General features: G+C 35.9%; 1 protein-coding gene across 1 annotated transcript; it reads right to left on the reverse strand.

Moving 5' to 3' along the window:
* Window positions 1-26854, reverse strand: LOC6038712 (sodium/potassium-transporting ATPase subunit beta-2). The gene is made up of 5 exons (XM_001848404.2): window positions 26367-26854; window positions 1242-1502; window positions 1001-1182; window positions 669-933; window positions 1-549 (listed from the first exon to the last, which is right to left on the reverse strand). Exons 1-5 carry the CDS (start codon window positions 26500-26502, stop codon window positions 440-442), a joined length of 954 nt encoding a protein of 317 aa, XP_001848456.2. The 5' UTR covers window positions 26503-26854; the 3' UTR covers window positions 1-439.

The following is a 26854-nucleotide window of genomic DNA, read 5'->3' on the forward strand; positions in this document are numbered from 1 at the left end:
TCATCATATTTAATTCATTTTTGTATTTTACTTTCGTCACTACAGTACACTTCTAATCACAATGCAGTTAAGTAAATATGTTGATTTCACGATCATTGTTCAAAATAGTTTGCAGCATCGCATTGTTTTCGCAGCAGGACATCTCTATCGTTATGTCCGGGACACAAACAAAAAATCAATTGTAACCCTCTGTTGACTCTGGTTAAAATATCCCAGATAGGTAAATCTACAACAAATACTTCGTGGGGAAAAAAGAAACAAGCGAAATAAAATATACAACCTACAAGTACAAATTTTGGTCCCTTTTGCTGAAGGCGTCCCTAGTGCGCGGTTGTCGTCGGTTCGATGTAATCGCGAGCGCGCAATAAAAACGACAAGTTTTCGATTAAAATTAGCTACACTTTCACCACCCCCGCTTTCTCATCGACACTGGCTTAATCTACTCGATCAGCAGCACAAAGTGTATCGACCCTCGCCGATCGCGGTGTCCGCCACGGTACATGACATTCTTGGCCCAGGCGCGGCACTCGACGTTGATGGCGGTTTTGACTGCAAGTGGAAGTACAAAAATAGCATGATGTACACAAAAAGAAAAGCAACGATTCTTCTGCAATTGCAACACTTTTTTTTGTTGTTTGTTAGTTTTGTCGTGGGAAGTCGATTCTTACCGGGGGGACGCGCAAAGTGGACCGCCACCAGCGGACTAAGGTAGCCCTGCTGGTTGGTGTACGGGTAGTAGAAGGACGGGAATCCACGGCTGTTCGAGTACTCAACCGGTCCAATGTCGTCAGAGTCGGACAGCCCCTTGCAGGACACCCAGACCTGCTGGCGGTCCTTCGGCTTGAGTGACTTGATGTGATCCACCAGGTCGGTGGGCATGTCCTCGGGCAGGTCGTCGACATCGTCGTAGAACTCCGGAAGCCAGCCGTAGATCTAAAAGGAAGGGTTTGAAGTAGATTAGTATTTAAAGATAAGCCAGTCTCTTGACCCTGTTGAGTACCTTGTTCAGCTTGACGAAGATGCAAGGTGCCGACTTGTTGTAGCTGTAGCCCTGCTCGCTGGTACACGGCGTAAACTGCTTAACGTCCACTTCGCAGACTTGTCCTGGGTTGAGCTTGGTGTCGAAATCGCAAGGAACCTGGTTCTTGCCCCCTCCCGGGAGTAACTCGTGATCCCTGTAGGCTGTTCAAACAATTCAATCACAGCGTACTACTCAAAAGTCAAACCCGTCAGCAACTTACGCGCCAGAAAATTGTCCAGTCGGTTGACCCACTGCTTGACGTCCGACTTGTTGGCAGCGCGGTACTCGATGACGGTGCCCGAAATGTCCGGATCGTCCGGCATCGGGCGGTAGGCTAGGCCAGGGCTGGTTCCGATTAGCGAGGCGTCCAGCTGCCACTTGGGAAACTGGTGGTTCATGGTCGCGAGCAGCGTTTGCATGCAGATGGTGAACAGGGCGGCCAGTACCACGTAGAAGGCCAGGTAGAACAGCATCAGCTGACCTGTTGAGGAAAGAGAGAAAGGTAAAATATAATAGTGAGTACTCTCGGGTTGAATGAATGCCACAACATTTTCAGGTAGTTATGAGTTTTTTTTTATGATTTATAACTAAATTTGAATAACAAAAAACAATTTATTGCTTCTATGCAGACAAACTGCTATTTGAAAATAAAGTTTGTTGTTGCCTTTATGGGCCCTCTCTGTTATTTTTATATCAAATTTAACCGATATTTGATGTTTTGATGCATGTTGTAGATTTAATGATAGAAATAATGAATAAAAAATGGCTCACATTTCATTGTAAAAATATATGTTATATTAACAAATATGGCTTAAAACTACATAAAAACCAAACAGACTTTTTAACACATTTTTTCCAAGAATGACCAATGAATACGTGACAAAAATCACTGTTAACATATAAATGAATTAAAAAAGGAAATTTTGATGTATTTAAAAAGAAAATCAAATAGTTAAAAAGATCACCTAAACAAAACAATAGATTTGTTTACAGTTGCTGATAAAACAATACATTTTTATTCACAAAATTAATTAATTGATTTATTATTATTCCCTGGAGATGGAGCCACACGTTGCCGTCGTTTCAGGGCTATTTGCAAAGATGGTTTCCGATGTTGATATATATCACACATTTATTTTATATTTATATACCTGTGTTGATAGAAATCACAACTTTTATACTACGTAAAATTGCAAGATATTGATTTTTTTATTTGCATCTCAATATACTTGTTTATAAAATCTGGCAGGTACAGGTTTAAATCTTTTTGATAGGGGGAGAGGGGGTAATATGCACCCCCGGGGCAAAATGCACCTCTTGCTTTTCTCGGTATTTGGAAGAATTTTCCGGGAAAAAATCATAGAAATTGGAAGCTTAACATTGCTAAACCATGCTGGAAAAATTTGAGCATCGTAGTATAAAAACTGCTTAAGTTATTTGCAAAACTTTAAAATGTTGTGTTTTCATCTAATTTTCATTGAACTTTCATTATGATATTTGGACGATTTAAAAAGCATTTTTGCAATTCCGTCGTGAAACTACTTACTTTTCCTGTCATTCTTGAACGACGAAATAGCCTACTTTTCTGTATCAAAAATAACAGAATCGAATAGCAACACTTTTCAAAATAAATGCTGAAAAGTTCTACTTTTTAACACTGAAATGGGTGCTGAAAAGTTGAACTTTTCCGCACTTGTTTCGAAAAGTAACACTTTTCAACATTTTTTTTTATTTAATCGGTTTATTGACAAAATACATGAAAATTTGACTTAAAATTTCACTCAATGGGTGTTTTTCGGAATTGCAAAAAATGTTGTATGGAACTCGTTGCAAAACTTGATTTTTTCAGCACTCTTCGTATTTATCCAACTCGGTGAACCTCGTTGGATAAATGTACGACTCGTGCTGAAAAAATCCTCTTTTTGCAACTTGTTGCATAAACTACTATTATTGATAGTGTAAGTGTTGAGGTATGTGTTTTTGCCATAATCTTCATTATTCTGTAGATAGATGAGTCCAAAAACATCAAAAAATGCATTTTTAATTATATTTTCTGCAAAAAGCGTGGTCGGGGCAAAATGCACCGCTGTGAAGCTCCTTTGTAAAAACAGCGGTGTCATCTAGTGGTGACTAGTGAAAACTGCTTTTACCCGGTGCATTTTGCCCCATGTTGTGGTGCATTTTGCCCCGTTGTTGTAGTGCATTTTGCCCCGCATGGTTGTTTGAAATAAATCAAAAATGTTTTTGGAAATTTGATATTTTCGAACAAATTTGAGGTTTTTTAAAACTTTTTTCATATGGATGACGAAGAATAATAGTTGATTTAGAACACCGAACAAAATTCTTCCACAGTAATGCTGTGATGGTTGAGAAATGACAGTTTTCCCTTAGGGGGTGCATATTACCCCCTCTCCCCCTACTTCGTTAGCTTAGGTAGAAATTCATAAGGCAAAGCAACGCTTACAGTCATCCCACGTATTCGGAACACCCACAAATTCGGAACACTTTTGTGATAATTTGTCAATAACATGGTAAACGCAACTTTTCTGTCGACCCTACTATTTTTAGGGCCTTTATTTGGACATTCTCTTGCTAATTCACTAGTAAAAGTAGTACTTTTTGAACAAAAAACTTCATGACTATTTTATCCAGAGCAGCAAAACACTGCCACCAAATTGCCTGTTCCATGATTGTGGGATGTTATTGTGCCTCCCACAATTGTGGAACATCTGTATTTAAATGATATTTTTACAAAAAAAGTTATCAGACCATTCGTAAAACATAACTATGCTTTAGTTTCGTTGGTTTCAGTGCGTAAAGTCATTATTTTGTAAAAATTATGTACTCATGGAGAGTACCAAAGTTTGTTTACATCCGTAAGAAAAAAGTGTTCCGAATTTGTGGATTTCAAGGGTCAAAGTTTTTCTTCAAAAACTTGATATAAAAGTTAAAATTTGTAATTGTTCGATACAGCATTCGAAAGATCGCAAGACAAGCTTTCAAATGAAGGTAAAAACGAATCATTAAGTTAAATTATCGATTTGCTATGATTTTTTTAGCATTGGCCGATCTGTAAACCGTTCTGAATATGTGGGATGACTGTACGCACAACAGTAAGAGAGGTCTCTTCTAGGCATTGTGGGATTATATTAAACAAGCCATACCCGGCAAACTTCGTCCTGCCCTTTTTTTGGTTTCCTGACGTTTCTTGCTTGTTTGCTAATTCAGCCTCCTGTGATCAAAATATGATTTTACGTAACTTTTCCATAGAATTTGCCGATGCTCCGGAATCGGTTCCAGAGTGGCCAAAGTTATAACTTTTTGGCGTAAGAACCTTCCTTGGACTTATACGAACCCAACGCAGCAAAGAGCGCTCCGATCCGACTTTCCGTTATCAACTGATGCGCGTTCGAACAAAACCGTCGAAATTTTTTATATATATATATAAGAAGATAATTTAATTAATCACAAAAACAGAAGCGTTTTTTTTTCTTATCTTGATGAGGGTGTTAGGTTAGGATCTGGTATTTCAATAAATAAGTTTTTTGCAAGGCACTCAGAATAGCTAGCTTTTTTGTAACTTTAGATTGTTTAATAATTCCAGGCCGACAGTTCTGTGTAAACGAGTTAAGTGATGCTATCAGAATCTCTGATTATAATTTAAGTGATATACTAACCATCCGGAATTGTCAAAACATCCATAGAGTCTCGATCAATCAATAATGAAATGATATCGGACAAAATTCGTTGACAAAATCTGTTGAACTAACGGTTCTCGGATTATGGTTGTATCGACCATTGTTGCGAATCGAGGATTTACAGGAGTTTTGACGATCAAATGGAGCCTAACATTTCAAAGGGACACAAGGGTTTTGTGAACAGGAGTTCATCTCTTTCACTCAATTGACAGTTTATATTAGGTATGATAGGGATACACTCTTGTTTGCAGAGCTTCTGTGCCCTAATGAAATGGAAGGCACGAAATAGTCGTCTTAACAACGAGTGTTCAACTTGTAAGATATGAACGTTTCATTAATGTTTATTGTTTTTGAAAGCAGCAAGACAGGTTAAAAAACTAGGTAAAGGAATGTTTGGCTTTGTACTTAAAATTACGGGGATTTGAGATTCAAGTTACTTTCAGACAGTTTAGTTGAGGTTGTTGATTCAAGTTAGTTTGTTTTCCGTAAATGAATAATTGGACTTAAATGATCAGTTGAACTGGTCGGAGTGTACTATTTCATTAGCAGATCTGCTTCTAGTTGTAATGTACGACAAGACTACTGACGGACGCGACAGGACGGGGCCCAGAAAAAAGTCCTCAAGATTTATATTCCCTAGACAAGTTGGTTTCCATCTTTTGTTTTCCAGTATTTTTTTAAATTTCCTTTAGATTTGAAATATATCCTTTGTATAAATCTGCGATTAGTTACATTTTCTTATTTAATTAACTCATAATTTAATTTCTCCGGGCCTTTTTACTTTGGATCATAATTTCAGATTTCCTTTATTCAGTGTTAAACTTAGATTACCGTAACTGCTCAAGTCATCCAAGTTCTTACTACTCACACCTACACTAATTTTCTTTCACATTCCCCCTCCCGATCCCTTGTATCTTCCGGTGGTGTTCATTTTGTATGCAATACTAGTTCGGCCACTACCCTTTTTCCACAAGAAACCGGACTTGGACTGACTTGAGGCCGCGTCCCCCACCTTGCTCCGTAAAACGAAAACGAAACGAAAATTAATTAATTGATTTATTATTGTAAAATATCTTTTCAAACAACAACTAAGATGTTTCAGTTATAAAATCTTATGGTTTCATCAACTTTGTACGTAACTTAATGTAAAAACAGTTATTTTTGACCCATGATTACAAATATCCAATTAAATTGATCAAAACAAGCCATTGCTCAATTACCAAAAAAATATTAATTTTTGTAGGTTAAATTAATAGGGGTCCACTTTTGGAAAAGTTAGGATTTTCGTTGTCCTATATTGGACCCCCTTAATTTTGCTCTAAATTGAGCAGTTCCTGGTGTTAATTCAGTAAAGTTCCTGAAATTTACTTTATTTCGACTGACTGAAGTGAAATAATTAGTCAAAAAATGATTGGATGGTTAATTCAATAATAAAAAGGAAATGATGTTTTTTTTTTGTGAAAATGCCACGGCTGATTTCAGGTGTCAAACTCAAAACACGTATTTTGGCGAAAACGGCAATTGTTCAAACACATACAAATCGTTATTCTTCGAATTTCTTTAAAATATTGAAATTTATGAAAACGTATACTTTTGCTCCTCGATTTTTGACTCAACATTTTTTAATTTTTTTTTGCAAGTTTCTTTATTTTCTGTAAGAGATTTTTTTTAATTTGTGAAAAGCAAAAATTTATCTCTGGAAATTTGTTCTTAAAAATATAAAAAATAATTTGTTCTTAAAAATATCAATTTTTTGCTTACTCAGATGATATTGGAAAGTATTAGTTTTCAACCAAAGTGTAAAAAGCCCAAATTTATAACACCCATTTGAGTGCTGAAATGTAGAAGTTTCCAGACCTTGTATCAAAAAGTATTACTTTTAGATTCTGATATTTATTTTTGGTGAAAAAAGTAAGCGGTTTCGTCATTCGAGAATTACAAGAAAAGTAAGTAGTTTCACAATGGATTTGCAAAAAGGCATTTTTATTATTGGTCTAGCATTCTAAAGCCCCCAATACAACAAATATGAACAAATATATGTATGACGTGTGTCAAAAATGCACGATTTTTTATGCTTTTCATTGTACAATTTATATTTCAAACTGAGTTTTGTGGATCTGACTAAAATACATGTGTGATAACATAGCATAATTACAATCAAATTCGAATTTAGAGCAGGGGTGCCCAACCTTCAGGCCCTGCAGGCCAGATCTGATTTTTCTTAAACAGTGGCGGGCCGGAACTAATGTTTGATAAAAGTTGATAAACTTTTCATTTAATTATTTTAATTAGGTTCTTTTAAAGTAAACAAATTAATAAACTAGTGTTGCAAATAAGATTCATATATCTTGAAAAAACAAATATAAATAAAAAAATGTGTTTATTTGATTTATTTTTATTTTATGTTGTTTAAAATTTTATTGTAATTGTTTTTGTCGCAGCAACTAAATACCCTAATATCACAAACTAAAAAAAATCTAATTGCATTGATCGTTGCAAGGTTTTTTGAAGTTAAATTTTCTCAATACACCAATGTATAAAAAACAGGCACGATAATTTTTTTTGAAACATTCTTTTGATCAAAATCTTCTTTACATAAAAACAACTTTTTGCAATGTTGTACACCTTCATTCGACTATTTTACAAAATGCATCAAATTTTAAAAGTGTAGAATTGTGTATATTTATTAGTTTTTAATTCGTTATTCTTCCCATTCCTTCGAATTTTTTGCAGAAACTTTTGAAGTTTATGAAAAAAAATTTTTGCTCCCTGATTTCTTGATTTATTACAAGCATTGACATTTTAATATTTTAAAAATATTTGCAGCATTTTAAGTATGTTTTTTTTTTAAAATTACTGAAAAGTTGTTCCGAAAAAAAATATTTTGCTTATTCATTTATTGCTCATTGCGGGATAAAATCACTTTTCTCCTTCGCTGTGAGTGACAGGAGATTATTGCCGCCTAACTACCGCAGTGTAAAAATCTGCAAGTTGAACTGAAATTCTGCGTTGATTTGGCTGTCAACTTGGTTTGTTTTGAATATTTTCCAAAAAGTCAGCTGAAAACTCAAGGCTACCTTTGACAACAACAAAAAAATTGTTCTGCGGTCATTATCTTGCGGTCGTATCACCGCGCGTGAACTCTAATTATTGACGTCCGCAGTAATATTTAAAAATCAAAAAAGAAAAACTTCAGTACGAAGCACTGTAAAAACTGAAAGAATTTTAAATGTAGTGTCTTTTGGACTTTTTTTTTGGAAAACATTCCAGTTTTTTCATATGTTTAACATGTTTACGAAATGGAAAATTTATGTTTTTTTGCTTCAGAAATCAATTGATTCTGAAAATATTAATATAGTAATGATAAGACCATAAAGAATGCTTCAATTTAAAAAAAAAAACATTGGAGAAAAAAAATTCAAAGACAAAATAAAAAAAGCGTTTAAATAGAAACTGTTTTTATCATTTCTATATTAATATTTTCAGAATAAATTATTTAATTTTGAAAAGCCGTCGCGGCCGGTTGAAATTGCTTCACGGGCCGGACGTTGGGCAGGCCTGATTTAGAGCTTTTTTTTATAAAAAAAAATATATGAAAATATCTCATATTCCCTCATATTAATTGGTATCAACCTGACTTTCCCAGTCGGAAACCAATCAAGGGAAACTGCACTTCTAACTAAGCCCTAATAGCCGTAACTAACATGTGTCTGTTAGGGCAGGGCGTAACGTGCGTCGTTTTTTTGTTGTTGTGTCGTCGATGCAATTATTCAGCGCTCGCACGGCTATTTGCATCTTACGCGGCAGTTTTAAATTATAATCGTAACAATTTTCTGTTCGCGTTGGCGCGCGCTGCATAAATTGATTGGCGTGAAATCTGAGTGCATTTTAATAATCGCTGTTATTACTGCTGCTGTTGCTCTTGGGTGCAAAGGAAATTTGCCTGATAGCGCACATTTATCTTGTGCATCGCAGATTTGAATTGCAGCGCTATTTTAAATTCACCTCCTGAGTGATTTATTGTGTGTTTCATAGAACAACGGACATATGATCTCTAAATGTGGGTTGTATGAGCCAATTTTTAGATTCTAGCGACAGAAAACACTTAATTTTTCTTCTGAAGAAAATAGGTGAGGTTAAGTATTTAAGAGGCAGTATTTGTAAATATTGCTCGGTTTGTTCTAGAGGTCGTATCGAGGTGCTCCGATTTGGATGAAACTTTCAGCGTTTGTTTGTCTATACATGAGATGAACTCATGCCAAATATGAGCCCTCTACGACAAAGGGAAGTGGGGTAAAACGGGCTTCGAAGTTTGAGGTCCAAAAAACCTAAAAAATCTTAAAATTGCTCGCATTTCCGTAATACTTCATCAATTCCAACTCTCTTAGATGCATTCGAAAGGTCTTTTGAAGCCCTTCAAAATGTGCTATAGACATCCAGGATTGGTTTGACTTTTTCTCTTAGCTTTTGCAAATTACTGTCAAAAATGGATTTTTTTAAAACCTTAATATCTTTTTGCAACAGCCTCCAACACCCATACTCCCGTAGGTCAAAAGATAGGTAATTTCATGGACTATAAGCCTACGGTATTAACTTTTTGGCCAATCGCAGTTTTTCTCATAGTTTTTCGATTTTTCTAGAACAAACATTTTACAACGTTAGTTTTTGCCCTGTAGGCCTCCATAGCGGCACTTTTTGGTCTCAATTTTGACATATTCGGAATCCTCGGACAATTTCACGTAAGTTAGAAGTATTGGAGTTGTAAATTTGATTGAAAAAATTGCCATTTAGAATGAATTAAAATATTTTTTAACAATTTGTTGGATTAGAGGTAAAACAGGTTTTCGCCTACTTGATACAGCATTTGACGTATTGATCATAGGATAAATAAGATCTATTTCTTTTTTCAAAAATGTTTTATTTGATTATTTTTTAAAACAAAAATACAACTCCAATACTTCTAACTTACGTGAAATTGTCCGAGGATTCCGAATATGTCAAAATTGAGACCAAAAAGTGCCGCTATGGAGGCCTACAGGGCAAAAACTAACGTTGTAAAATGTTTGTTCTAGAAAAATCGAAAAACTATGAGAAAAACTGCGATTGGCCAAAAAGTTAATACCGTAGGCTTATAGTCCATGAAATTACCTATCTTTTGACCTACGGGAGTATGGGTGTTGGAGGCTGTTGCAAAAAGATATTAAGGTTTTAAAAAAATCCATTTTTGACAGTAATTTGCAAAAGCTAAGAGAAAAAGTCAAACCAATCCTGGATGTCTATAGCACATTTTGAAGGGCTTCAAAAGACCTTTCGAATGCATCTAAGAGAGTTGGCATTGATGAAGTATTACGGAAATGCGAGCAATTTTAAGATTTTTTAGGTTTTTTGGACCTCAAACTTCGAAGCCCGTTTTACCCCACTTCCCTTTGTCGTAGAGGGCTCATATTTGGCATGAGTTCATCTCATGTATAGACAAACAAACGCTGAAAGTTTCATCCAAATCGGAGCATCTCGATACGACCTGTTACACATTGGTGAAAAACTCGCTCTTAAGGGATTTTAATTGCACAGTTGTAGTTCAACTCCGACAAATAATTCTAATTTAAATTGACCTTCACCCTTCAAAAACACGCACCCAAGACCATGGAATCCAAATTTGAACCAGTGCCGAATCTGGACAGCCCTTTGACTTTGACTGGCCAGTTTGAGGAGGGGGAACGTTTGCCAAGTTTTTCTTCTCCTCAGCGGATGCTCCAAATTCTGTTACAAACTACTATTTTTTTCGGCACCTGGCTGAATGCTGCCGGATCGTGTGGCTGGTGCTTGGTAGTGGTGCTTAAAATAGCCAAAATCTCACTCCTCTAATCTTCCAGAGCGTGAGAAAAAAAATTAAATTTTGGGGGTAAGGAGGAAATTTAAGCAATTAATTATTTTTGGATGTTTACGTTTGAAGCAATTTATACCCTCGATTAACTATGCGGCGTTTAGTAGTGCTCGATAGTGTGTATTTTCATTTGCTATTTGAAAAGCTGCTGAAAGTTGTTTTAGTACATCAGATGAATAGGTGCGATCTTGACAAGTGTTTTCATAAATTGATTTTTTCGAACATAACTACCTAATAGGATGTAACAAAAAATTACTTTTTGGCGGGTATTCTGGGGTTTGCTCCGGTGGGCATATTGAGCTCAAATCCAAAAATGAACTTGATCGGACGTAACAAGAGCTGGCGGACTATTTTTTTCTGTTTACACTGCCAAGGCATGAATTAAGGGGTTACATACGGGTAATTCTCTACCAACTCACACGAAATCGTGAAAAGTTGCCCCGACCCCTCTTCGATTTGCGTGAAACTTTGTCCTAAGGGGTAACTTTTGTCCCTGATCACGAATCCGAGGTCCGTTTTTTGATGTCTCGTGACGGAGGGGCGGTACGACCCCTTTCATTTTTCAATATGCGAAAAAAGAGGTGTTTTTCAATAATTTGCAGCCTTAAACGGTGATGAGATAGAAATTTGGTCTCAAAGGGACTTTTATGTAAAATTAGACGCCCGATTTGATGGCGTACTCAGAATTCCGAAAAAACGTATTTTTCATCGAAAAAAAGTTTTGAACAAGTTACTTTTTGCTTTTCTCCGTGTCTGTCGCGAGTGACCATGAACGGCCATGATCAACGACGACCAACATTTTCAAAACTTTTTTTTCGTAAAATCGCAATTACTCGTGATGTTTATAAGCAAACCCCTTATATCTATATATCAACATTTTTTGTAATTGTCTGCTCTACAATTTTGTACAACATTGTTACACTCTAAGAAATAACCCTGCAAAGTTAGAAAAAACACGAAATTTTAAAATGAGAAATTTTGTTCTAAATGAAAAAATGACCCTTCTGGGTCAATGTAGATTCGAAAAGTACATTAAATTTCCCATAAAATAACCAAAATAGATGCGTCTACCCTAAGTTACAATGAAAAAGGCATTTCCAATTTTTTTCCAAGGGTTCCAAGAGCCGGTGTAAATGCATGTCCAACTTTTTTGACCCCGTTGAGGCTACAAGTGTTAAAAAACAAAATTTCAAAATCGGGCTTCACCGTGCACACGGGATATGTCTTGGGAGTCTTCACTCCAAATTTCAGCCAATTTGGTCCATCCCATCTCGAGATATCGTGGCATCCGTAAATCAACTCGGTGTTTAGAGAAAAAACGTTCACAAAGTTTGACAGTTCGCTTTGCGCATGGCAAAATAGTGAACTTAAATCGTCTCTTACGCAGTTCAGTCACGAAATATCTTCATGATACTTTCAGGAGTGATTGAAAATCATCTTTTTAGTGAATTTAGTGAACTTTCTGTAATATGATATTTTAGGATTTTCTACATGTATGTAACCCCTTAATGAAGTGGTATTTTCTCATACAAGTAAATTGATAAAATTTCTTGGAGTTGGTATGAGCTCAAATATGAATATTTAATTTTAAAAATATCGTACATTTCAACTACTCAATACATAAATTTGGAGACAATTAATATGAAAATTTGAAAATTACAGCTTTGAAAACGATCCAAGATAGTTATCTTGGATCATCACTGGTGCTCGAGTTGATTTTAAAAATGGTATGTTTTTTAAATTTATAAAAATACAAGCCATACCCGACAAACTTCGTTCTGCCTTTTTTCGTTTGTTGACGTTTTTTGATTTTTTGCTTATTCAGCCTCCGTGATCAAAATATGATTTTACGTAACTTTCTCCATACAATTTGCCGATGCTCCGGAATCGGTTCCAGAGTGGCCAAAGTGTCAATTAGTTAGCTTAGAACATTTCTTGGGCTTATACGAAACCAACGCAACAAAAAGCACCTCGATCCGACGCTCCGTATTGAACTGATTCGCGTTCGAACAAAACCGTCGAAATTTTTTATATATATACAGCAATTCCATTTGAAAAGAGCCTAAACCGAAAAAAAAGTTCTCCAATCGGGCCAAAATTTTTCTGGGGGTTCCTTGGTCAAAATAATTAGACCCGTATTTTTTTGTTTGGCCATTAGGGTGACCTACATCTTGCTAGGGTGGTTCGAAAAATTGCAATTTTCGTCATTTTTCGCAAAAATCACTTTTTTCGAAAAATCATATCTCCGCGCCATTTCATCCGATTTTAGCTGTTTTAGACGCAAAAGAAAGGTGATGAGTTTGGCTATTTGAGAAAAATAGTAAGAAGTTCCAAAAAATCTAGCTTAACTATTGAAAAAAGTCGTATGAAAACTTAAAATGGCGTTTTGACCGTGTCTGGACCAAAGAGCCTATGTCTGAAAATATTTTTATCGGATTCCTCGGAAAATTTCACATAACATATCAAAAAATTGGCGATGTCGAACCGTACGTTTCCAAGATATGATTTTTTGAAAATAAAAACTGAGTTTTTCGACGCGCCACGCGCAAAACCAGGAAAATGACGAAATCGGCAAAAAATCAACTTTTTTCACTAAAACTGCGATAACTTAAAAAAAATCCGCGATGACCTATACATGTCTGGGTACCAAAAGTTGCGTCTTTCAATTACAAAAATTTTGATACCCAGACATGTATAGGTCATCGCTGATTTTTTTAAATTATCGCAGTTTTAGTGAAAAAAGTTGATTTTTTGCCGATTTCGTCATTTTCCTGGTTTTGCGCGCGGTGCGTCAAAAAACGTAGTTTTTATTTTCAAAAAATCATATCTCGGAAACGTACGGTTCGACATCGCCAATTTTTTGATATGTTATGTGAAATTTTCCGAGGAATCCGATAAAAATATTTTCAGACATAGGCTCTTTGGTCCAGACAAGGTCAAAACGCCATTTTAAGTTTTCATACGACTTTTTCAATAGTTAAGCTAGGTTTTTGGAACTTCTTACAATTTTTTCCAAATAGCCAAACTCATCACCTTTCTTTTGCGTCTAAAACAGCTAAAATCGGATGAAATGGCGCGGAGATATGATTTTTCGAAAAAAGTGGTTTTTACGAAAAATGACGGAAATTGCCATTTTTCGAACCACCCTAGCAAGATGTAGGTCACCCTAATGGCCAAACAAAAAAATACGGGTCTAATCATTTTGGCCAAGGAACCCCCAGAAAAATTTTGAGCCCGATTGGAGAACTTTTTTTTTGGTTTAGGCTCTTTTTAAATGGAATGGCTGTATAGATAGATTGTTTTGGTTTCCATATTAACACTGGAACGCCCAACGCATGTCCAAATTACACGGACGCCCAAGCCTCCCAAAAAAGGTGGAACGGTAACTTCAACTCGCTGGTTCTTGGGCATTACTCAACCAATTGGGACGATTCTTGTTTCCAGTGATTTGTTAGGATGTCTAGATGATTCTAGAACTTTGCAGAACTTAATTTGATTAAATCTGTAATTTTTGCGACCAAAAACATCGTTCCACCTTTTTTTAAAACGACTGCCTCCGCGGAATTTTTGGCGATTTTTTTTTTACACGCGGGAAAAAAAATTGGAACGATGTTTTTGATTGCAAAAATTAATGTTAAAAAGGGAAAATATTTGTTTTCGAGTATAGCTCCAAAACTGTGCTTTGTTATGCATACGGGAAAAATAGACCATCGATCTCATAAATGATCACAGAAAACCGCATTTTAAGTTTGACAGTTCGTTTCATGGCAGTCTCGAAGGTGAAGATTATAAATAACAAAACGAATTAACAACGTCCAACAAGCATATTGAAGGTGAAAACTTTCTTTAAAAAGCTGTTGGACTTGATTAATTCTTGAAACCTATCACCCTGTAAGATTTGGTCAGTCAAAAATCCGTACAAAATATCAAAAATCCAAAAAGCGGACTATAACCCATTTTTGTGTATATGGAGCCAATTGTACTCAATAATGACATTTGAGAAGGTACGCTCTTATTTATGTATTTTTGTATTTTGTAATTTAAAAATTACTGTATCTCGAAGCCGTTGCATCGTTGCATCACACGTAAAAAATTTGAAAAACTGATAGTGGGAATCGATTTTCCAGACAATTTTACATAAATGTCCTATGTCCAATCCTTGTCAAGATACAGCGTTTTAGATATAAAAATGTTGAAAAAATAGGTTTTTTAGTGGTTTTTGGCAGTTTATATATGACAGAGTAAATAATCTACCGGGAAGCTAGTCAAATTTCCCATAAGTTTGTAATTTAACTTTTGAACTTAAAAATTGAAAAATCTCATAAAGGTGGCGTGTATTTTTCTTACAGTGCCCGTCCAATTTCCTACAAGTTTGTCTTTGACCACTTTTTGATACAACGCAACGGCTTTGAGATACAGTAATTTTTAAATTAAAAAAAAACCAAATCCAATTATTCGCTCTACAGCATTGCCTTGGCGTTCTCGATTGCGAGATTCCTACTCGAAACTAGGTGTTCGAAGGCTTGATTGTTGAGACAATTGCAAACCTATTTTTACACCTTAGCTTCCATCCACCCCGGGATTCGAACTGACGACCTTTGGATTGTTAGTCCAACTGCCTGCCAGCGACTCCACCGAGACAGGACCCAGGGAGACGACTCCTACACCTGGACTGAGCTAACGACCTAACCTTTAGGTTAGTCCGGGGCCAACATTTACTTCCCTTCCGACGGAAGGCGTGATCAGACAAATCTCGTCTCGAAAAATGCCACCGGGACCGTCTGGGATCGAACCCAGGCCGACTGGGTGAGAGGCAATCACGCTTACCCCTACACCGCGGTCCCGGCTTACAAAATGGAAAAATATTTAAAAAATGGCGTACCTTTTTTTTCATATAATTATTTTTATTAGGTCTAATGGCGTACCTTCTCAAATGTCATTTTTGAGTACAATTGGCTCCATAATCACAAAAATGGCTTATAATGGCCTAGGATAACATGTAGAGGTGGGCAAAACGGCTCTTTTTTAGGAGCCGCTCATTTTCGTTCGCTCATTAAAAAGAGCCGCTCTTTTGAACGGCTCTTTCGCTCTTTTTCAAAAAAAGAATGAAAAGGATATTTTGTTAGAATATTGTGATTTTTGAAGCTATTTCACATTGGAATTATATAAATTATCTGGCCTTGAAAACCATAGGTCTTTGCGGTCTCTATGTCAACAATTCTACTTGAACCTAAACGTTCGAATAATTGAATGGCATCCAAACTTAATTCTAGGATTTTGGAGAAATTGCAATTAATTTAAAAATTGCGTTTATCTCTGCAACAATTGAACTAATGCTGATAATTAATTTAGAGAAAATATTCTGTTAACTCTTTTCTACATTCTGATTTGACCGATAAAGTCTATAAACGCTGAAGTTTGTTTAGACAAGAGAATTTGATTTATTTCCAAAATCTTCAAGGTATTGAGTAGATTTTTAATAAAAATTTCGGATAAATTTTATTCGGGTGATACTTTATTGTGCTTTAAAGTTTCTTCATTTTGATTAAAAAATCATTTTCTTTTGGAATTTCTAAAAAAATATCAAACTGAAAATATGAGCTTGAAAACTATTAAGTTGTTTTCAAATATTGTCTTCAATGCTATTGAGAGTCATTAAATATATATTGATGAGAATGTTGCAATAGACATATATGATCAAATTGTTTAAATTAACCAAACTTCCTAGAATAGCATGGGAACCATCTGGAGCATTTATATTTTAAATTACTGCTATTTTTTACTGCTTCCTGGAACCATCTTGTTTTTATTTATTATATTTATTATATGTATTATATTTGTTTCATTTATTATTTTTCCAAACTACATGCTTATTATATAATGCACTAAAGACTCACATTTACACGTACAAACTTCCAAATCATTTAATACATTACGCATTCAACCATTTTCATCGGCCCGATGAAATTTCCCTAACCCCCATTCCAAACCTCCTAAAAATATTCCGTTTACTTTTAAAAGTCGCATGGGTTCCCTGCACTTTTGCCACTAGTGAACAACAAAAACATCCCCTCCCAAATCCCCACGGGACTGTAGGGGTGTAGCCTTGGAGCACAGTGTGGAAATTTACGTTCTTAGATATTTTTGGATGTACCGGGCAGCAATCAAATTGTCTAAGAATATTGAATTGACCATTGTGGCACCCCCTACAGCGTGACGCAGACCCGTTATGCTATGCTATGCTATGCTATTGGTGAGAATGTTGCAATAGACACCCCAATGAAATATGACGATTCAGCTCTGAAAATGTCGGAAAATAGCCCCACTTTAACCTGTCGTTTTTTATCCTAAAGTACTCGAAAAAGTACACCTTGGGACAATTTTCAATTTTAAAAAATAAATTTAACATTGCAATATGTTGGAAATTCAATCAAATATGTTTATAACAAGTTTAAAAATTATTCCATCTTGGAACGGTTCTTTCAAAAGACCAAAGTTTAAAAAAGAACCGCGGTTTTTTTTGGGAGCCATGGTTCGTTCGCTCTTTTAAATGAACCGGCTCTTTGAGCGGATCGCTCTTTTTTTGCCCACCTCTAATAACATGTCTAAAAAGTTTCATTGAAATCGGAGAGGGTTGGGTACAAAAATACCAGAAAAATGTCTGATTTGAGGTGGAATTGCTCATTGATGGAATAGTCAAAAGACCAATTAAAAAAATGCAGTTTTTGTAGGTCTTTTTTTTTCTTCAAATTTTTGCCTTAGTTAAAGAAATAATTGTTCCAAAATGAATTATGATGCAACACAGCTGAAAGGAACTCCAAAACTCTGTTATGAACTGCAAAACTGCCCATAATTGAAAATTCGGCTTTTATGCCAAATCAAGTATTCCGAGAAAAACGCGTTTCAGTGTTTGACACAAAATTCCCGTCAAGGTGGCATATCCCATAAAAGTGGCATATTAGCCGTTTGGTTTTTCGCATCGGCAGCCAAGTCTAAACACTATTTCAATAAAATTCAAGTTCCAGAAGATGCGTTGGAACGTCCTCTACCATCTGGTGCTAATATCTTGATTTTGCCAAAAGTGGATATTAGCCCTTTTTTCAATGGTGGGCAGAAAAGAACTTATTGTAACTTGATTATTCACCAATAAAACTGATTTGAATTGAATTGAAAAAATACAGGTATGTAACCCCTCAAAGCAAACAGTGTAACAAGTCAGTTTATGATTGTTTTAGATAAAATCGACTCTCGTAAATTTGATTCTGTCGGTAATACCCACACAAACTAGCAATACTACACAGAGTCTTAAACCTCAACACTTAATTGGAATTAATTTTGGGAAAATCTTTCCAAAGCATAGACATTCGACTTTCACTCTTGTTCTCTCTTGTCAGCTGTTACTGCACAATATTTTAATATTTTTGAGTAGTTTCAAGTAGAACAGACACAGAACAATAAATTTTTTTTATCGTTTTCCAAATTTCAAGAACATTCTTGTCCCCAATGTAGAATGTACATTCTACTATCCCTATTCAGAATGTTGTCCCGATTTGCCCCAGTTGACGAGTTTGCAAAAGAAGCTACTTATTAAAAAAATCCAACAAAAACCCTACGCTCCAATGTTGGATTATTGTCATACTGGATAACCAATTGTTACGTGTGTTATCAAAGCAACTGGCCGTAGTAAATTTTCCCAAGCTGGTTCTAACTAATCGCAACCGGACCAAACCCGGAGATGCACTGGGTGTATTCACCTTCAACCAGTAGTACCAAAAATTGTAATCTTCGTGGACACACACATCGTTCGCTGATAACCGACTTTCAAATTCCTGCCGCTATCACGCTGCTTCGGTCTGAATTGAAACAAGAACCGACCGCAACGGAGGGGGAAACTGTTACAAGGTCGGTCTATGACAGCAGCTGGGCCGAATGCTTAGCGCGTCTGTCTGTTGATTCAAGATTACATTATTCGGTCTATAACCGAAAAGCAGCTTGTTCGTTGTTTGTGGTTCACTCAAATAACGGACGGTGCTGCCGCACCCTGAGGTTGGGTGATTTTAGGTCGGGTGCTGGAAAATTTTCCTCTTCGTGCGGAAAAGCGGTTTTGATTGGCGAGTTCGTTGTCTGACTCCGCCGGGCCACACAAACACTCACAAGTAAACAATATATTTGTTTCTATTTCTGAAACGATCGACAGACGCCGTTTCGCTATCATCGCGTGCCGGGACGTCCGAGGTACTGTCAGTTGGTGAGTGATTGATTCGGTTTAGAAGCCACTCAGACACGTCCAGAACAATGCCTTGCGTCTTAATCTCTGGAAAACCACTGCAAATTTAGACGACGACGGCCATCACCTCATTAGATAATTGGAGATCAGTTATGTCTGTCCTTGGGAGGGACTGCTCGTTTTCATCTTCGAGCTAATTGGTCTTATTTGTGACCTTTGATGAGTTAATTTCCGACCGTTTTGCTTCCCAGCATGATTTGATAGACGTTGTCGACGCTTCGTTGCAGAGCAGTTCTCTAGGATTTTGGTCATTTGATTTTTTTTGTATTTTTTAATCCGACTGAAACTTTTTTGGTGCCTTCGGTATGCCCAAAGAAGCCATTTTGCATCATTAGTTTGTCCATATAATTTTCCATACAAACTTGGCAGCTGTCCATACAAAAACGATGTATGAAAATTCAAAATTCTGCATCTTTTGAAGGAATTTTTTGATCGATTTGGTGTCTTCGGCAAAGTTGTAGGTATGGATACGGACTACACTGGAAAAAAATGATACACGGTAAAAAAAATTGGTGATTTTTTATTTAACTTTTTATCACTAAAACTTGATTTGCAAAAAAACACTATTTTTATTTTTTTTTATTTTTTGATATGTTTTAGAGGACATAAAATGCCAACTTTTCAGAAATTTCCAGGTTGTGCAAAAATCATTGACCGAGTTATGAATTTTTTAATCAATACTGATTTTTTCAAAAAATCGAAATTTTGGTCGCAAAAATTTTTCAACTTTATTTTTCGATGTAAAATTGAATTTGCAATCAAAAAGTACTTTAGTGAAATTTTGATAAAGTGCACCGTTTTCAAGTTATAGCCATATTTAAGTGACTTTTTTGAAAATAGTCGCAGTTTTTAATATTTTTAAATTAGTGCACATGTTTGCCCACTTTTGAAAAAAATATTTTTGAAAAGCTGAGAAAATTCTCTATATTTTGTTTCTTCGGACTTTGTTGATACGACCTTTAGTTGCTGAGATATTGCAATGCAATGGTTTAAAAACAGGAAAATTGATGTTTTCTAAGTCTCAACCAAACAGCCCACCATTTTTAAATGTCGATATCTCAGCAACTGATGGTCCGATTTTCAATGTTAGTATATGAAACATTTGTAAAATTTTCCGATCTTTTCGAAAATAATATTTTCAAAATTTTTAAGCCAAGACTAACATTTTAAAAGGGCGTAATATTGAATGTTTGGCCCTTTTGAAATGTTAGTCTTGATTTGAGAATTTTGAAAATATTGTTTTCGAAAAGATCGGAAAATTTCACAAATGTTTCATGTTTTAACATTGAAAATCGGACCATTAGTTGCTGAGATATCGACATTGAAAAATGGTGGGCTGTTTGGGTGAAACTTAGAAAACATCAATTTTCCTGTTTTTAAACCTCTGTATTGCAATATCTCAGCAACTAAAGGTCGTATCAACAAAGTCCGAAGAAGCAAAATATAGAGAATTTTCTCAGCTTTTCAAAAATTTTTTTTTCAAAAATGGGCAAACATGTGCACTAATTTAAAAAAAATAAAAACTGCGACAATTTTCAGAAAAGTTACTTAAATATGTCTATAACTTGAAAACGGTGCACTTTATCAAAATTTCACTAAAGTACTTTTTGATTGCAAATTCAATTTTACATCGAAAAATAAAGTTGAAAAAGTTTTGCGACCAAAATTTCGATTTTTTGAAAAAATCAGTATTGATTAAAAAATTCATAACTCGGTCAATGATTTTTTGCACAACCTGGAAATTTCTGAAAAGTTGGCATTTTATGTCCTCTAAAACATATCAAAAATAGTCCGTATCCATACTTACAACTTTGCCGAAGACACCAAATCGATCAAAAAATTCCTTCAAAAGATACAGATTTTTGAATTTTCATACATCATTTTTGTATGGACAGCTGCCAAATTTGTATGGAAAATTATATGGACAAACTAATGATGCAAAATGGCTTCTTTGGGCATACCGAAGGCACCAAAAAAGTTTCAGTCGGATTAAAAAATACAAAAAATAAAATTGAAGAAAAAAGGCCGATTTCGTAGAGAATTGCTCTGCAGTGAGAGTTGTAGTGCAGTGTAGTGGTGCGAACTTGTCACTTCCTGAACGTCCTGTTCCGTTGCACACGCTTTTTTATGGTTATCCCGGTACCGTAGAGTGTAGCGTCATTTGAGCGATTGGTCCATGCTAAAAGTGGACACTGGAATTTATACAAGAGAATTTTCTGTTGTTGGAGTTGGATAAGTGATAGTTGGAGTGCTGAAAAGATCGAGCTTTGCAATGAGCTGCATACAATATCTCTGGACAGAATTTCATTTCATTTCCCCTGGCAACCCCTCTCCACTGAACTTGCAACTTCTGAGACTCTGCCCCGGAGACGGAAGATGGACAAGTTGGCAGATCTTATCTCAGTCAAGATAGAGAGGGATGGCCTTTTCAGAGTGCTGATTCAACGACGACGATGGCTTTTAATTATTGAAGATATACGACGGTTTATTTGCTCCGGGGCAATAAAATTATATGCTTTCTTTCTTCCGAACAAGCCGGGCTAAAAATTTATGGCCCCAAGTCTCCGGTCGTCGATTGAGGGCGGATCTGTTGCCACGTGTGTGGCGTTTGACTTGTCCCCTTACCAACAAGTGTGTGGAATATTTTTTCGACAAATCAATCAAACTGTTTGACGTTGGGGAGATTTTCGTCCCCGTTTTTTTCCTTATCGAAGGTTTTGTACTAATCTAGATAACGCACGGACACACTGCAGTATGCGGACCTCGTCCGAAAAAAAAATATAAAATTTTGACCTCGTGGCGTGGCGTCTTGTCAATTGACTTTGGCGGATGTTTCAATAAAAGTGAGTCACTCACTGTCGTGATATGATCCAAGCGGTGGAATTTAGTGTGCGGCGCGCGGACAAAACGCCGCAAGTACTGCAGATTGTGACGAATTAAGACGGTATTTTTGTGCTTAATTACTTGCGTGTCGGTCAGGGTTGGAGACTGCATGATATCGCCGTCAGTTATGACATGTTTTGGGTTTGCCATATTTTTTTAGGCATTGTAAAATAATTATTAGTAGTTACACTCAAATCTCTAAAACGAATTAAATTTGGGTTCGCATGCAGGATATCATATTTTCATTTCAGAGAATACGAGTCTAAGTTTAGATTTAGCTAGCTTGTTGAAGTCTTAAGATAAAATATTTGGAGGAACAACTCTAGATCTTATTTATGTTTTTCATTTTCATACCATAGCCATTTTTTACTGCATTGCTGCTTCCAGTGTTAACATTAAAATTTAATGTGGACGGACATACATTTCACTACTGCTATCGATTTATATGTCACTCATTGTCCTAAAAAAACTCGTGTGACCTGTGCGTCGATCACAATTCAAGATAATGAATGCATGAATGAAATTTCAATAAGTTTCATGTTGCATGGGAAAATAGAATTGAAGAAACAGCTGCAGATAAGCGTCTGTCAGACGCAGATGTTTTGGAACACTGATGTTGGAATGAAGTCAAGGTTGAGAAACACTGATCTACACAGTAAAAAAATTTGTAGATTTGGAATGTATAATTTTGAAAGGTTGAATATTAACTCTTATATGATGTAATTTTACCTCAATTTAGACTGAAAAAGTGACATTACACCAGCAAAGTGGTAAAATTACACATTTTCAGAGGTAAAATCACACATTCATCTGTACCCCATGATTACTAAACTACCATGATTTTTTGTTGTTGTGTAATCTTAACCCTTAAAATGCTTATAATAAATTTAAAATTGCATCTTAAAAAAATATATTGAAAATTTGGATGACCAATAGTTTCCAAAAATCATATTTTTCCAAAACTTTCAATTCTTGTAAAAAAATCGTGTTCCCATTTGATTTTTCAATACTCCGATAATTTGATCAGAAATCTTTTCTACGATTCAGATTTTTAATAATTTTCATTACCATTTTGTATGACCAACCCGCAAATTTGTATGGAGACTTGTATTATAAAACTATTGCTCAAAAATGACTTCTTTTGACAGAGTAATGGCCAAATTTTCAAATCAATAAATATAAAATTGAAATCTCTTTTTAAGAAAAATGCAAAATTCTAGGCAATTACGCATTTTTTTCAATAAATGGAAACAATTTTGATTAAGTAATACTTCACCGTCAGCTGGGCTGAATCGGGACTACGATTTTGGAGCCTTTTAATGCTTCTTGTTAAACAGTGTTTCTCAACCTTTTGTTTTGTTCCCCCTTGGCTGATTTCCAAGAACTTCATTCCCCCCCCCTCCCCACTTTTTTTGAAGTTATTGGTTTCAATGCACAAATATAATCACAAATTTTAGATGTTTACAGAATGATTGCAATTGCGTAAACTACTAAAACAGACAACGCAGGTTTTATTTTTTAAATGCGCTGTGATTTACATTTGCTGTCCATTTTTATAAGAACGCAAATTTCACTTAAAGATTTCTAAAGATAAGTACTTTTTTTCTAATTTATTTGAATGAATTAAAAGTCGCAGATATTTTTATTTTTGATATTTTGTCTTTAACTGCTCATATTTAATTAAATAAATCTAACAAAAAATATCTCATGACTGTTTTATTAAATTTGTTTCTGTTTATTTTCACTAAACTACTCTTGTTCAATATGCAATTCAGTGTTCTGCTAATACTCTGATCCATCATAAAAATGATGATAAAAAATCTTGGAGTGTCTGGAATTAGACAAAAACTCACAAAAGATATTACTTGAAAATAGCATTTTTTTAAACTTGAAGTTTGCGAAAATTCACAGCAATTTTTATAAAAAGTATGCTCAAAAAATGTAAAAAAATAGAAACTCTTAAATAATATTTGAAAACCCAACTTTTTCTGAAGAACTGTCCAATTATTGCTCGTCTCCAAAAAAAAATACAAATGTCTGAGAAATATTGAAAAAATCATTTTGTATTGTTCCAATAAATGTCAAACTACACAGTTGAAGTTGAAACTTTTTAAAATGGAATTTTAGGAAAAAAAAAAACTAATGTCGTTCTAACTAATCAAAGAAACCAAGCTTCCCTGCACCGTGCGGTACACGCGGTTCGCTTGCACCTCGGGTTTGCTTTGCGCCTGCTTTGTTCGGTTCACACCCGTACCCGACTCACACGAACCGAGGGTATTTTGGTTCATCGTACCAGCGCACCACGACACTCTCAGTTCGCCGCGTCGGTTTTGTGTCTGGCACTCACCCATGGCATGAACCCGGTATATGAGCCAAGGTGCTTCACTCGTTACGAGCCGAGGTACGTGTCGTGGTACGCGCTGGCGGTACAAAACGGGTTCAATACCACGACACGTACCACGGCACGCTGGATTCATGCCATGGGTGAGTGCCAGACACAAAACCGATGGGGCGAGCCGAGAGTGTCGTGGTGCGCTGGTACGATGTACCAAGATACCAATACACAAATGGGTTCAAGCACGTACCGAAGCTAGAAAACCAAACCCGCGGTGTGCGTTGGCACTGGCGCATGGGAAGCTTGAAAGAAACTGATAGTTGCATAGAATCGTTTGCAAATACGTTTAAAGACATTGAATTTCTCTTGAATCCTTCCCCCCTGGAATTCCTCACCGGTTGAGAAACACTGTTGTAAAAGAATCGATGTATCATTGTTTGTTCTAAGCAAAACCAATCAAAATAGTGTGCGAAACCCCGGCTGAAATATATTTTTTTGAATTCGCCCCATGTGCACCGATTTGCCCCAAGTGACGGTACTGGAATCTGCTCTGCATTTTTAATTTTTCATAAATTTCATAAAAGAAACTTCTGGCTTTGTTGAAATAATCAATAGCAATGTTTGATGATATTTGTCCTGAGGCGTGGAATCAAACTCTTTAAAAGTTTCGAACTAGGGGATTGAGATGAAAAATTGTGTTGAACTGAGTTTATCGGACTTTTTTTTTGATCTATAAAAAAACAACACTGGGATCAACTCTGGATTATTCATAGGAGTTTAATTTAATACAAAATGTATCGCACAACTACTTTCTTTTGAACCAACAAAAAAGACAATTATAACTTAAATACCTTCCTAGAAACAACACCCATACCAATTTCAATCCCATTAATTGAGATTAACTTAATTTGGCGAGCAGTAAAATTATGGTTGAGTGTTAAATTTCCCTAACACAAGGCAGTGAGATATTCCCCCCCACGTAGTGTAAACAAAGTCAAATAGGGGAAGGTGGGGCAAGACGACCATATGGGGCAAGAGGAACAATCGCTCGTAAGGCCGTAATTTTTACAATTTTGATTATTTCCAGTATGAGGAAATGTTGCTAGCAATGCAAATAGCTGATTCTACTACCACATAACCGCCAAAACGACGTAAACGCCACGGAGCATAAGATTTAATGAAGTTTTTTTACAAACCTTTATTTTCTTATAATAATTGGAAAGTACAAAATAAGACTTTGGGTTCGTTTTAAGGCTCATTTTATCAAAATGCATTTTTTCCTAGATCAGTAGCGTCCTTACCAATGACTTGCACCTATTATAAAGTATGATTTAACTTTTGGTTATATTTGTTGAGAGCTTTTAAAAAATTTGTTCAGGTGGGGCAAGTGTACCATATGGATTTTTAGTATGGAAAAAAATACGAATTGCTGCAACAACATATTTTATTGGGAAATAAATACATAAACGTTCTTAATAACTGATAAATAATTGTTTAAAAAAAATGTCCATACAAAATATAGTGATATTATGAAAATTTCCTTTTTTTCATCTAAGTAATAATCTTTTTCGTAAAAACGATCAAATTTTTAGTAAAATAATATTCTTTAATCTAAAAATGAAAGAAACGTTTCAAATACATCCTAATCTGATGTATCTTAGTGAAAAAAGTTCAATTGTCAGCAAATTAACATGTTTTTTCATGCATTGTTCCTCTTGCCCCAACGGGTTGTTCGTCTTGCCCCACTAGTTGAGTAGAACATACGGAAAATAAAAAATTTTAAAATCATTTTTTTGCATTAAAAAACAGGATTTTTTGAAAAATTGTTCTATCAAAGTCTTAGTCAAGACCTGGAATAAGATGATTATTATAAAATCCGACAGATTTTTAACGTTTTTAATGGGTTACAACGATCATTTCCTTAGCTTGTTACACTTGCCCCACTTTCCCCTATTTACGGAATGTTGCTGCATTCAGCCATAAACTATCTCTGTTCTTTCGCCAAAACAACCATTGAGTGCATTTTGCAAGATGAAAATTTCCCCCCTAACATTTTTGTTGCGTTTCACGACTCATCATCTCAGATAGTGAGCAACTGATTTCCGAACTAAGTGATGTTTGTAGTACAAACATCAGCCAGCAAGTCAGCGAATAAACCCGCGAGATAGTGCTCTTATCACTGTTCAAACGACACACTTTCATTCAGTCTTCCAGCTTGTGCTGTTACTCGTTAGAACAGTCCCGAATCGAGTACTTACCCCAGTTTTTCGTCGATCGACCACAAACGTAGCCGGTGTCCTTATCGAAGATGAACTGGCCGAAGGTCCTCTTCTCCGGCTTGCTCGGGAACTCGTAGGTCGTCACGACCCGGCTCACCTTCTTTTCCTTACTCATTTTGGCGAGGGATTTCCTCTGAAGCTGCACGCAACTTAATTCGCAACACTATAATTGCACTTTGAGGTTAACTTAAATTAAATAAATACTCGTCGCCGCCGTCGTCACTCTCTCTCTATCGCTGTGTAGTGAGCCCCAGCCGATCGGTTAGTTCTAAGTGGAGATTATTCACTTCGGGAAGTTCAGCACTTGACCGTCTTATCGACAGACTTTCCCGGACTGGCTCGCACTTTGTTTGTTTTTCCAACGAGTCCTTCGATTGCAAGTCCTCCTCCGAGAGTTCCGAGAGCCGTTACCGTCCGCGCGCGAAGACCACCGAGAACTGAATCGAACTGGTTAGCTCGCCGTAGGA

The sequence above is a fragment of the Culex quinquefasciatus genome, chromosome 2 (genome assembly GCF_015732765.1).
Source record: "Culex quinquefasciatus strain JHB chromosome 2, VPISU_Cqui_1.0_pri_paternal, whole genome shotgun sequence".
NCBI classification, from domain to species: Eukaryota; Metazoa; Arthropoda; class Insecta; order Diptera; family Culicidae; genus Culex; species Culex quinquefasciatus.

Excerpts from the sequence above, each read along its gene's own strand:
- LOC6038712 (XM_001848404.2), bottom strand. The coding sequence starts at position 26,502 with ATGAGTAAGGAAAAGAAGGTGAGCCGGGTCGTGACGACCTACGAGTTC. Across the intron at positions 1,183-1,241 it reads ACTGGACAATTTTCTGGCGC|CCTACAGGGATCACGAGTTA; the intron begins GTAAGTTGCTGA and ends TTGTTTGAACAG. Across the intron at positions 934-1,000 it reads TCTTCGTCAAGCTGAACAAG|ATCTACGGCTGGCTTCCGGA; the intron begins GTACTCAACAGG and ends CCTTCCTTTTAG.